General features: G+C 36.9%; 1 protein-coding gene across 5 annotated transcripts in view; it reads right to left on the reverse strand.

The window, feature by feature from the left end:
* Positions 1–529: 529 nt before the first annotated feature.
* The window catches only part of STX7 (syntaxin 7), a 51,686-nt gene continuing 39,167 nt past the window's right edge, over positions 530–13,048 (reverse strand). For 4 of the 5 annotated variants that reach the window (XM_077143996.1, XM_077143994.1, XM_077143995.1 and 1 more), the window contains 5 exons: positions 12,356–12,408; positions 11,728–11,824; positions 10,438–10,510; positions 4,374–4,456; positions 530–1,873 (listed from right to left, as the gene is read on the reverse strand). In XM_077143996.1, the coding sequence (XP_077000111.1) occupies positions 1,778–1,873; positions 4,374–4,456; positions 10,438–10,510; positions 11,728–11,824; positions 12,356–12,408 (402 nt within the window). In that variant the 3' untranslated portion in view covers positions 530–1,777. Of the gene's footprint in view, positions 1,874–4,373; positions 4,457–10,437; positions 10,511–11,603; positions 11,825–12,355; positions 12,409–13,048 lie in introns of those variants that run through there. The other variant, XR_013168852.1, reaches the window with a different exon arrangement.

Below are 13,048 nucleotides of genomic sequence, written 5' to 3' on the forward strand. Positions count from 1 at the left end.
GTATGTGAACAAAAATTTTATCCAGGACAACTGAGGTTAAAGATTGAACTGATCTGTAGAAGCCACGAGGGTTTTTATACAGCTCCAAGACACCGGTTTATGGCACAAAGCAGCATGCGTCTCTACAGACTTCTGAGAGGGCACATCTGGGCAGGCCTGTCCTGGTGGGCTTGCACCGACCTCAGAACAGGTCGTGTTTGTGTGACTTTCCCTGCCAGCAACGCCCATCCTCTTCATGAAAGCAATCTGATTCTCATAACACAAGGTCTCAAAGTTTCTACCCACTCACTACAGTCCTGGGAAACAATGCATTTGTCATTTCTAGGCGAAGCAGCTTCTATCTGTTATTGGTAAAACCATTCAAGATCACAAGAATACAAAACTAAGTGAACTTTGCTCAACATGGAATGCCTGCCTGCCATGGGGTTACAACTCCTATGCTGAGATTTCAGGAAGCACAGAACCAAAAGCGTTTGGTCAGCATCAGTTTCACTGAAATCAAGTCTTCATGAAAAAGACCTAGGCCAAATCCTTTGAAATCATCTTTATTTTGATTGCAAAGATACATTTTACTTAGTTACTTCACATTTTATTTGTTCCCATTTGACATCTCAGAGCTTGCCATGTAAAACAAAACATTGCCTTCACTATCAAACTGTTATTCAAGAACACTATAAAATACAAACCATAAACTAAGATAGTGCTTTTTACAGTATGCAGAATACTGCATTAAAACAACATTGATTTAAAAAGGCAAGTGAATTAATTGGCAAAACATCCGATTCTTTTTCTAATGAAAAATGGTACAAAATGGCACACATATTAAACACTAAATTTTAAGTGTTACGTGCTCAAAAAATGATAATCATGGGAAAGCTATTTCCCTGACATAATTTCGACCCCAGGATACACAGGTAACCTTTATTCTACAGGACAAAAGAGAAGGTACACAGTGGTCCATAAAGTCAGACTGCCCTAGTGAAGATGGTTTACCCCAATACAATAGGTAATGATTTTTCATATCCATCCTCCAAATTATAATAAACATTTATAGCAACTATATTTTCTCAAGTATACGTCAGACTTACATAGAGCCTATGTAAAAACAATCCATCTTTAGTATTTTACCAGGCAATCCATGGCACATGCTCAATATATGCACATTGGGAATATGAGATTAGAAAATTATTAGCTGATTTCATAAGGGTCCTAAGAAAAAACTGACAATAAAAGTTAAATAGGTAATTTGTGCTGTTGTGAACCAGAGACACACACACACACACACACACACATACACACATTACTTTTTTAGTTACTGAGAATGTTTCCTCTGCTGGCCCAAAAATCAAAATTAAATTTGAGATTTTTAATTGAAGTAATTACAATCTGGATGCATGTGACATAGTGAAAGAGAGATGGGCCCAGGACATAAAAACACCTTTAAATTTACAAATTCCAATCAGTAATATATAGTCAAATATACAGACTAAGTCAACAGGTAAATAAATTATAAATGAAAGGCATCTACAAATGTGGGCAAAACAGCAATTATTAGACTGAAAAGCATAGGAGTTATGTCAGCAGTGATATTTAGAAAAATTCTCAGTATTACAAAATATCAGATTTAATTAAAAGGAAACTTCCCCTCAAAAATAACAAAGTATGGGAACCATCCTTTACTCAATAGCTTTACAATAATAAAAACAAAAACACAATTACAGGAACCTTCCTACATAATTTAGGTTAACGTAGTGCCAGAGTGTACTACTTTCAAATGTCAGCCTCTCATTGCTCCCCATATGATGAGACCGATAATCACAGCTCCAACGACAAGGATAAAAATTATGATGCACAGGGTTTTCCTGGATTTGCGCTGCAGATGCAAAAAATAAAAAACCAGTTACAGCTTTAGTGAAGCGTTTCTATAGCAAATGAATATAATCTAGCTCGCTTCTAGAGTAAAATTTATTGCCCTGAAATTTTTTGTCTATGTTTCTTGCTTCTCAAAAATCACTAATATATATGGCACTTATATATATATATACATATTTGAAAATATTCTTCTTAAAATAATGTTATAAATCAGGGAGTTTTTCAACTTCTGGTAGTAAAATAGTAAGTTTTCTAAGGCTGCGGCTGGGCATAAAAAAAGAAGACACAGAGGGATAAAACTTAATGATTAACCAACAGACTGAGGTTATCTATGCATAGTAACAAAGAACAGCTTACAAGTTTATAAATTTTTAAACTTAGTTTTCTCAAAAAGTTGTTCTTAAAAAATAAGTTCCCTGAAAATATCAGCAGATGTGAATATTTGGCAATTTTTATGAAAGTAAATTTATCAGTTTCTAACATCATCCCCAATCTTTAATATTAATGGAAACTAAATTTAAAATCTCAACATACAAATAAAAAACAAAAGTACTAAAAAAATTATTAACAGTCATTTAAATGTAAAAGTTAAGAATTTTGTTCTGTTTTTCATTCCTGGCCCAGCAGCAGAGTTCCATGCTTCTTTACTGACTTGTGTTTCTCACAGCAACATGCAGGAGTTATTTTTCTTAAAAAGTGGAAAAATTTACAATTTTACTTAGCATCAAGAATTACCATAAATTTACAGAAAGATGAAAACCACAAATACTTTCAGCATTCCACCTATTTATCTAATTTTTCTACTGAACACTCTTTGTGTATTAAATTAAACGCAATTTCTCTGAAGTTTCAATACCGTCCTGCATAAATATTTTCCCAGACTCCACTCGGCAACCTCAGACACCTATGTGATCTACATTTATGAGCAATCAATATTCCATTGCCTAGCTATGTTCCTAAGGTACCCTCTCTCTTTCAGTTCCCTCTCCCTTTGGACTATTGAGTAACTCCCCTTGGATGCTACAGTTGTAAGAGCTTTCGTCACCTTACTTTAGGCTCACAGTTCACTCAGGTGATTGAGAAGCATTATAGTGTGCAGAGACATAAATTTAATTGAGGTTTCCAAGTAAAAATATTGGAAAGCTGCTTCTTTTTTTTTCCTTCCAATACTTATTTTTGCTCCCAGCTTGGTGATATAGCTTGGGAAGGTATGTTCCCTTCCTCCAGAATGGCTGTAGGCTTGTCCTTCCAAAGGGAGAGGACAAGTAAAACCTGGGAGCACATCTACTCCCCTCAAAATTCAAAACCAGAACAAAATAACATGTAAGTGTAGTCACTAATGAATCCTGTTAAATACTAGATTGAGCAATTATATTTCAATAGCTCTACAAGACCACTTGCAGATCATCAGGTGTATATGTGTGTTTTCAACTACTCGTGAGTGACATCTCAAATCCATGACATGGTAACAGTAATTCTGCTGAGTTGCACATCCGAACAGGCAAAAAGCTGGTAAACAGGAATCAGTCATAGAACAGGACGGCTAAAACTCAGCAATTTCCATACAGCTTCACCGTGTGATACACACCCCTGCATAGGCATTTATGGGGGAGTGAAAAAAATGGCACTAAAATGAAAGGCAAATTCCCTAGCTAGTGAGAGGAGTGAAAAGCACTTGATAACACCTAAGGGGGGGGGAGGGATTATATTGTAGATATTTTCTAAGAAGTTAACAAGCTCTAAGAAAATGATCATTACGAACAGCTACCAAAAAATGGTGTTTTAAAAGGCAAACCAAATGCTATAGAGGTATTTAGAGGGTTCCAAAGAACCTGGACTTATCCTTGTTAAACAACAAAGGTCTACATATTGTATGACTTATTAATAGTTTGTGGTCTTAGTAGCTGTATAGTGCTTCACACACAATTTACATTTGACACATACATATGGACTCCCCACATTAAAGTGATCCACTTGGGAAATAAATTCCATCTTGGTGAAGAGTCTGCCAAATGCCAACAGGACGTCTAAAAGTCAATGAGACTGCAAGTTAACAGAATTCCCACAGGAACTGAGAAATCTCTCTAGGGCAGGAAGTTTGCCTCGAAAGTCTGGAATGCCACTGTCAAGAAGAAAGGAAAGAGAAGGGGACAGGAAGAGATGGAGAGAGCAGGCTATCAAAGAGGTTCTGGGGTTGGAAGGCCAAAGCGACATCAGAGCCCAGCCCTCCACAGAGCGAGGCCTGTCCCGGCTTCCCTCAATGCTCTCCACACTAACTTTTGGACCCAGTAGGCCGCAACTCTGGCTCAAATCTGGGACTACACAGGCTGAATCAATTCAACCTGACTTGCATATTTCTGATTCCTCTACCATGGGATTTTAAATATAATTTAACACCTATAGCCACTTAAACCCGATTAATTCTTAACAACAACAACAACCACACACACACAAAAGTTAGAAGGTTAAGTTATAAGAAAAATAATTATAGTTTATATTACCTGGTAATCTGCTGCCCTTGACAGCTGCTGGTTTGCCTGCTGAACGTGCACTTCAGCGTTCTCTACATTGGCTTCTATGCTATCTTTAAAATAAAACACACAAGTATTTGTTAAACATGCACTGATGCTCCAGTAATGAAGATGCATAAATCACTAAATTTCATTCAATATGCCCAATATTCAAAGGCTAATGTTAGTGATCTATCATGAAGTTGACATTTCTTTTGGCTGGCTATAAGTTTTCTCTGTGCCATTTCTTGGGTACTTAAAATCTGAAGAAAAGAAACCTGATCTCCATTATAACAAAACTCTAGCTCTACCAGGCCATTCCCCAAAGGGCTGTCACTACGAAATACCAAATCAGTGAGAGCACATGGGTTGTCTTGAACCGTGCAGCTTATTCTAGCTCAAAACTAATATGTAAGCCAGGAGACCAATCCTTTTCTTTCCACCATTGAAGATCTGCTTCACGAAATAGGTAACTCAGTACCTTGACTTTTCAAAGACAATTATCTCCTTAGAGAGAAACACAAAAATGTGACCTGAATGCTGAATTTAGTTCCCCATATGTTTAGTTACCAAACTGACATGTTAGTCCTTAATGCTTCTTAGCTATTCATTCCTGTTTCTTTTTTTGTAAACACAGTCTACTTTAAATTATTAGAGCATAATTTCCATGTTCTATCTCATTTCTATTTTCTAACAGCCAACTCAGTATAAAGCACTTTTACTGACCACTTTTATTTAGGGTAGATTTATGAGTACCAAAACCTGCCTTTGATCCTTGCCCATCATCACCCAGTCTCTGTGCTGACATCTGGCCCTTGATAAGGGCCTACGCAGCCTCCTCAAGGGGTGACAGTTTCCGTTCCCACCTTCCTCAGAACTGGAACATGGAGCCTTTAAGCTACAGGAGAGACTATTGTCTCTTCCTCCTTCCTACCAACTCTCAGTGTTTAACATTCATGTTATGAAACCAACTAATTTGATGCAGACTCTATAGATCCCACGGTCAAGATTCTCTTTTCTATTACAAATATTGTTGATTTTCATATTCAATGACTCTTTTAATACTCTGGCCTCTCAATTCCTTGACCATACCCTTTTCAGAACTCTATTACTCTTCCTCAGCTACTCAATTCCATGGTGCTATTCCAAATCATGTCATTACTCATAACTGCAGCTCCCCATCTGTACTCCAACTCCATGTGGCCTCCAATCATTTACCCTACCACCTTTACCTGTCCTCACATCCCTCCTTACTTAGCTTAGATCCCATGGGCCATCATTTAGCATCACTTCCTTACATTCCTTCTCAGCTCCCTTGCCCCTCTACTTTAGTCATTCTTAAAAAACAAAACCCCAAACCTGTGTCCAGGTAGCTGACTGTGGATGGAAAAAGAAAAACCTATGCTTATCAAGTTCACTTTAAATTCATGACTCCCAAGCTAGCCTGCTTCATTTCCCTAACTCCTGGAGGCTCTCCCAAACCTCTCTCATGCCTCCTCATACATGATCACTCTCAGGCGATGCCTTTGGGACAAAAGGAGAGTCAGAGACACTTCTACACTCTCTCGTGATCTGACTCACCAGCTACCTACAATGATAAATGTGTGCCTCGACTTCTTTCCTGCTCTTAGGGAGCCAACCTCTCACTTTAGGTATCTTATCCCATTCCTTGTCACCTTACTCCAGTATTTCAGTCAAGCAATTTTTCCTTCTTGTTCTCATCATCAACATTTCTTTCCCTAGTGAATCATTCCCATTAACGTTATAGCTCCATGTAAAAAGAAACCAACCATGTCAACCCTATCTCCAGGAGGGGATGGGATCTGCAAGTTGAGTTCAACCACAGGGGCACTGATTTCACCAATCATACCAACGTGATGAAACCTCATATAAACTTGGGACACCCCAAGCTTCTATGAGTGATAATGACATCACTGTGCCAGGAGGTGATACATTCTGACTCCACATGAAGAGGACATGGGGCTTGTATATGAGACCGTCCCGGACCTTGCAATGTGCATGTGTCTCTTTTTTTTGTATCCTTTTACTATAATAGAGCTCTTGGCTATATATGCTAAGCATACAAAATTTTTAGAACTGAAGTAGAGAAATAAATCATCAGGGAAGAGAAAACAAAATAACTAATTATAATATAAGAAGATATATTTATGTGGAATTGTAACCCATACCAAACTCTAAAATTTGCTCTACAACAGATTGTTGTGCTGTGCTTTGAAATTTATTGTTTTTTTTTTTGTATATATGCTATTTTTCACCAAAAAAGTTTATTGTAATGATAAAAAAATATTATTCCTTTTAGCCTCCAATGTTCTGGAGAGGCTAGGAGGAAAAATCTGAGATCATGGTATAGTAGCCCATGACAACTTCTGAGATCTGTCTTGTGACTACTTGTTGAAGATGTTTTAAAAACTATTGCTTTTCTCTTTCTTTGCTTTGTAAATACGTTATATTATACAATAAAAGTAAAAACAAGAAGACATGTTTAACCACACTGCCTCTTTTGGAGAAATGGAAAAGCTGATCCTCAAATTCAAAGGAATTGTTAAGGGGTGCTGAAGAACCAAAATAATCTTGAAAAAGACGAACAAAGTTGGAGTACTACCACTTCCTAATTTCAAACTTACTACAGGACTACAGTAAACCAAACAGAATGGTACTGGCATAAGACACAAGTGAAATTCAATAAAGCTGTCAATAACACTCAATGGGGAGAGAATAGTCTGTCAACAAACAGTGCTGAGAAAACTGGACATTTATATGCAAAGGATGAAACTGGACCTCTACCTCACACTAGATGCAAAAACTACCTCAAAATAGATAAATGAACTAGATATAAGAGCTAAAACTATAAAACTTTTAAAAGAGCATTTGGGAACCACTTCTTAGTCACAAGACCAAAAGCACAAGCAACAAAAGAGAAAAGAAACAAATAAAATGGACTTAATAAAAATTAAAACCTTGTATATATCAAAAGACATTATCAAGAGAGTGAAAAGATAAGCTAAAGAATGGGAGAAAATATCTGGAAACCATATATCTGGTAAGGCATATAGTTATAACTTAATGGCAAAAAGAAAAATAACCCAATTAGAAAATGGGTAAGGGTTTGAACAGATATTTCCAAAGAGATTTACAAATGGCCAACAAGAATATGAAAAGCTCTTATTAGGCATCAGAGAAATACAAATCAAAACCACAGTGAAGAACTATTTTACAACTGCTAGGATAGTTGTCATTTAAAAAAAATACAGAACAAGAAGTGTTGGAGAGGATGTAGAGAATATGGAACCCTTGCCAATTGCTGGTCGGAATAAAATTATACAGCCACTGTGGCAAATAGTTTGGCTGTTCCTCAAAAAGTTAAACAGACAGGATTATTTGTATACCAATGTCCTCAGTAGTATTATTTACAATAGCTAAACTATCCATCAACAGATGTGTGGATAAACAAAGTGTGGTATCTCCATAAAACGGAATATTATTCAGCCATTAAAAAGAATGAAGTTCTGATACTTGTGAAAACATGGCTGAACTCGGAGACATCATGTTGAATAAAATAAGTCAGACACTAAAGGACAAATATTGCATGGTTTCACTTAAATGAAATACCTAGAACAAGCAAATTCATAGAAGTAGAAAGCAGATTACAGGTTACAGGGGACATGGAGGGTGGGGAATAAGATGTTATTAAGTTTCTATATGGGGGTGATGAAACAGTTTTGGCAATAGATGGTAGTGATGGTAGTATAATATTGTAAATTTAATTAATATCACTATCATATACATGAAAGTGGTTAAAACGGGAAATTCTGTTATATAAATGTTACCACAATAAAAATTAAAACAAAAACAAAACCAAATGACTGCACACTTATTTCACATCCAGTGACAGCTGTGCCCTCATATGTCTGCTTCACTTTCTAGCTTGACTCCTGCAAAGAACTGCCTGTACTTGCTGTCTCCCATCCCTCTTCCCCATTCTCTCTTGGGCCAACTTGTAAGGTTTCACCACTGTTCTACCGACACAGCTCTTCCTGAGGTCACCTATGTCCAATACATTGGTTAAGACCAGAAATCAGTTCTTAATCCTTTTACTTGACCTAATGGCAGTATTTGAAATAGATGATCATCCATCCTTCTGGAAGAACCTTCTCTACTTCATCTCCAGGACACCACTTTCACTTGGTCTTCCTCTACATTACTGACTCTCTTTTCTTTGTCAAATCCTCCTCAGCAATCTGGGCCCTAAATTAGGGATCACAAGCTTTTTCTACAAAGGGACAGATGGTAAATATGTGATGCACTGCAGGTCATACATGGTCTCCATCGCAACTGTGCAACGCTTCCACACAAAGCAGCCAGACAATAGGCAGATGTATGTGGCTGACTGAACCCTCTGAAATGTTTGTAGGATCCATGGGTTCAGTTCTCCGACCTTCTCTTTTCTCTCTACACTTAGTTCCTACGTGATCTCACCCAAACTTGTGGCCTTAAATACTATCTTTGGTGCAGGTGACTCCCAAATTTATTTCCCCAGTCTGGACTTCTCCCTTAGCTCTGGGCTCATTTTACCAATGCCTACCCAAACTTCCAGCAGTAAAGTGTTAATTCAGCAAGGCTGGAATGTCACCTTGTACTGTGCATGTTAAACATCTAGCCCTTGACCAGCTCCTACGGTACCCTCCCGACTCTTGAAACACCCTGTCTGCTATAAGAGCCTTTGTTTAACTGAGGACATTTGGCCATCAAGAAATACTATGTACATTTAAGGATGTGATTTATAGTAGGGGTCTTAGGCCTCATGGTATCAGCTTGACTTGCAGAGGGACTGGAAACTGAAGTCAGCCATGTGAGCAAATAGCCATGCCAATATGACCAACCCTCAATAAAAACTCTGGATACCAAGATGTGGGTGAACTTCCCTGTAGGGGAACTGAAGGGGAGAGAGGAAGCAGTCACTTTTGCTTGAACACTTTCTCTTACTTGCTCCCTTACTTCTATGAGGTCTTTGCTAAAAGGTTTTGTGCCAGTGACTACCATAGAGTGCCTCTTGTAAAGAACTACCCCTCCTCCATCCCCAGTAGTTCCTGTCCCCCTACTCTGGCTATATATACTCCAAAGCATTTAGCATCATTTACTTGCTTTTCTTTCCCTATTTTTAATCTCTGTTCCACAACTGGATTACAGGGTCCATGAAGGGAGGGTCTATTGTTTAGTTCCACCTAAATCCTCAATGCCTAAACTACTGTCTGGCACACAGTAGATGCTCATTAAATATTTGCTGATTGAATGAATGAATGGATTTTTAAAATTTTACCACGATCTACTAGGTCTACAGAGTAGAGTGAGAATGAACAAACAATGGTTATGTTTACAAGGGCATTGGTATTTCAATTGAACTGAACTGGAGAAAATTTATTAAATGTTTCTTGAGAGCTACCCACAGATATTTCCATATTTCTAAATGGTAAAAAGGACGAGAATCCTGATCAAGGCTTACAATTATATGTTAACTGAAGAACCTACATTTAAAATTTAAAGGGAGCCTTTGTTGTGTTTTTAAAATGCATTTTTAAAAAGGCATTTAAGTAATGCTACAAAATTAATCTACCAGAAAGCCATTAGAATAAATGTTCAAGCAAATGATGATGTCCTTTATTCTAAAAGACAAGACAGCATGTATAACTACAAATATAAGTTTCCAAAACTCCTTGGTATGGTAAGACTCAAAATGGACTATGACTAAAGCCAAGAGGCACTGAGCTACAATGATGCCCCATGGTTTCTTTCACGGTCTCAGCAGCCAGAAGCCCAAATTAAATTTGAGTCTTCTGAAATAAGTGAAGCTGGTTATTCCAATCAATAAGAACCAGAAATAAAGTCTGTTTTAGATAATGCCAAGGATGATGCTTTGCCTGCTGTAGGGGAACTGAAGGGGAGAGAGGAAGCAGTCACTCTTGCTTGAGAAGTTATTACAGGTAAACTGAAGGTAGCCTGCTCCCCAATTCACCAGCTGTAAATCAGGAGCGCTTACCTATCACATCTCCTTGCTCATGAATCATCATTCCCAAATCTTTAAATATTTCATTAATATCCATAATATCAGCCTACAAAAAAAGGAACATAAATTATAATCAGAAATTCAGCCTCCACTACACAAAAGGGGAAAATAGAAAACCCCAAATCATCACGCATATGTGGGTCAGACATCAAAAAAATTCCATACATAAATTGGAAATATTTTACTACAAGAAATCCTAAGTAGTCCTTGAACAGCAGGCACCATTCCTCTAAAATAAGACTGTGACATTCAAAACATCAAGACAGGTAGGATGGACATGAGGGGTCTGTGTGGAGCAGGGCCAGGGGTCACTGGCTTGACTTTATTAAACCTGATGATCCTGTTATCACAAGCCATATCTACTCACAAGAGTTTTAAAAAATGTGTCATGATTTATTCAAGTAATAATTCCCAAATCAATTTGACAATTTATATAAAATAAACATCAGGTTTAACTTTAAAGTCTCATATTAATGTATATGAAAATACAGTGGAACAGCAATGCATAAAGAGGGTATAAATTTACTTTTCTTCAATATGTAATAGCTATTATTTTGCCCAATTAAAGAGTACTTTATTCAGGGAGGTAGCTAAAATAACAATCACCCTGTGTCTTAGTTCCCCATCTGTAGAATGGGGATGATAAAATGATATAGTTACCTACCTCATAGAGTTTTTATGAGGACTAAATGAGATACTGACCATAAAGAATTTATCACATGGTACCTGACACATGGAAAGCCTTCAATAACTGTAAGCTATTGTTAGCGATCCACCTTCTATGAAATAGGTAGGTTCCACAAGCATTAAAGCTCAGTGAACCCATCAGATCTCTTTGATGATGTACACATATTGAAGAAAAATAAAAACTTTTAAAAATCCCTTGCAGAAAGTCTTATTCATCCAGGCATGATGTGTATCATGGGCCAGGGAAGCCGTCCAGATTCTGCGGACAGTCAGTTATCTCTAGAACAGTATTTTCTCAGTGCCAAGGTGACCAGTAGAGAACAGAATAAAAAAAAAGTTAGGGGTGGGGGGTGAAGGGGTGGTGTGGTGGGTAATGTGCGCTCATCTTAGCACAAGTACTAAAGAGATCAGAATTTGCTCTCTTCAAAACAAAAGGAATGATTCTAACTTACATTAGAAACGCCATCAAACCGACCCATCTATTGTTTCTTTTCCTGACCTCTCTCCCAGCATGATCTTGAGGACAAACTCACTGAGAGCGGAGCAGCAGCCCAGCTCTGCATGTGTAAGGCTTACTTCGAGCTGCCTAATAGAAGACTCTCTCTCATGAATGAGGCGGAGGTCATCCTCTGTGATTTCTTCATCCTGCACCTGCACTTGAGGTTGAGTTTGGCTGACAGAAAGAAAAAATCAGGGAAAAGGAAAGAGTGCTATTAAAAACAGTGGGATTTATTTCCCATTTAAGAAACACTTATTAAATAACATTTTTTCCCTTCAAAGTCAGAGAATTGTGTAATTAAAAATATCCTAAGAGTATAACAGGAATATTAATAAACTTTTATTCATCCCACTGGTACTATTTTATCTTATCTGGGTTTATGCATTTGTTGGAAGCCATATGAGTCAACTGAGTGTTTCTTCTCGGTTGAATTAAACCTCACACAAGGGAATAATCTATTTTAAATAATCAAGTCAATAAATATTAATTTAATCCCTTATTATTTCAATATAGCAGTAATATGTTAAAATTATTTTGAAAAAGTTCACAGACATTCACATCTATTATCAACTTTCAATTTAAAAATAACTTAGGCTAATTGTGATATAATATGCTAAAAGCTTTAATTCTGTTCCAGGGACTGTAAGGTATAAATTGCATTGGAAAAATTATTTTTCAATCTGTAGAATGTTTTGTGTTTCTTACCTTTCCCAGGATACAAGATTCCTTTCTTTTGAACTGTCCTCAGGAAAACCACCCTGAATAATTTAGTAACAGGATGGATTAGGAAGGGGCAAAGAAAAGCAAGTACAAGAAAAATAAAACCAACACTCACATTTCCCTTGTTATTTCTAAACTAATTTATGTATATGCATGCATGTGTAAATGTATGTAAGCATATATATATAAATATATTATATATATATATATATAAATACAGACAGAAAGCGAGGGGGTGGGGGATACAGGAAGTTGGTGGTTTTAAAGTCAACTACTTCAAGAAATAATAAAATGATCTCCTAAGCTGTCAAAGAAGGAATTCATTAAATGTTTCATGGGTCAAATAATGTCCAAGGGAATTTAAAATTAGAAACTTAAAATTTCACTTTAAATCATCTTTTCATTTATTTTTCTCAAGGTTTATACTCATTTTCCAATATTAACATGAGACATTCACTCTCCATTTCCATCATCCTTTTATAATCCAGAAGTCAAGTGTTATCTACTCTAACATTTACACAAATTGAGAGCCTCAAGTACCAAGAGAACATAGCAATAATAATCAGGTTTGACCCTTAATCTTTTTTGATAAAGTATGTTTCTCTATTTTTTGGTGGTCTACAATCTGTTCCAAGATATGGACAAAATTATCACAGTAACATATGACCACTTGCCAAA

This window comes from Tamandua tetradactyla, chromosome 25, assembly GCF_023851605.1.
Source record: "Tamandua tetradactyla isolate mTamTet1 chromosome 25, mTamTet1.pri, whole genome shotgun sequence".
In the NCBI taxonomy this organism is placed as follows: Eukaryota; Metazoa; Chordata; class Mammalia; order Pilosa; family Myrmecophagidae; genus Tamandua; species Tamandua tetradactyla.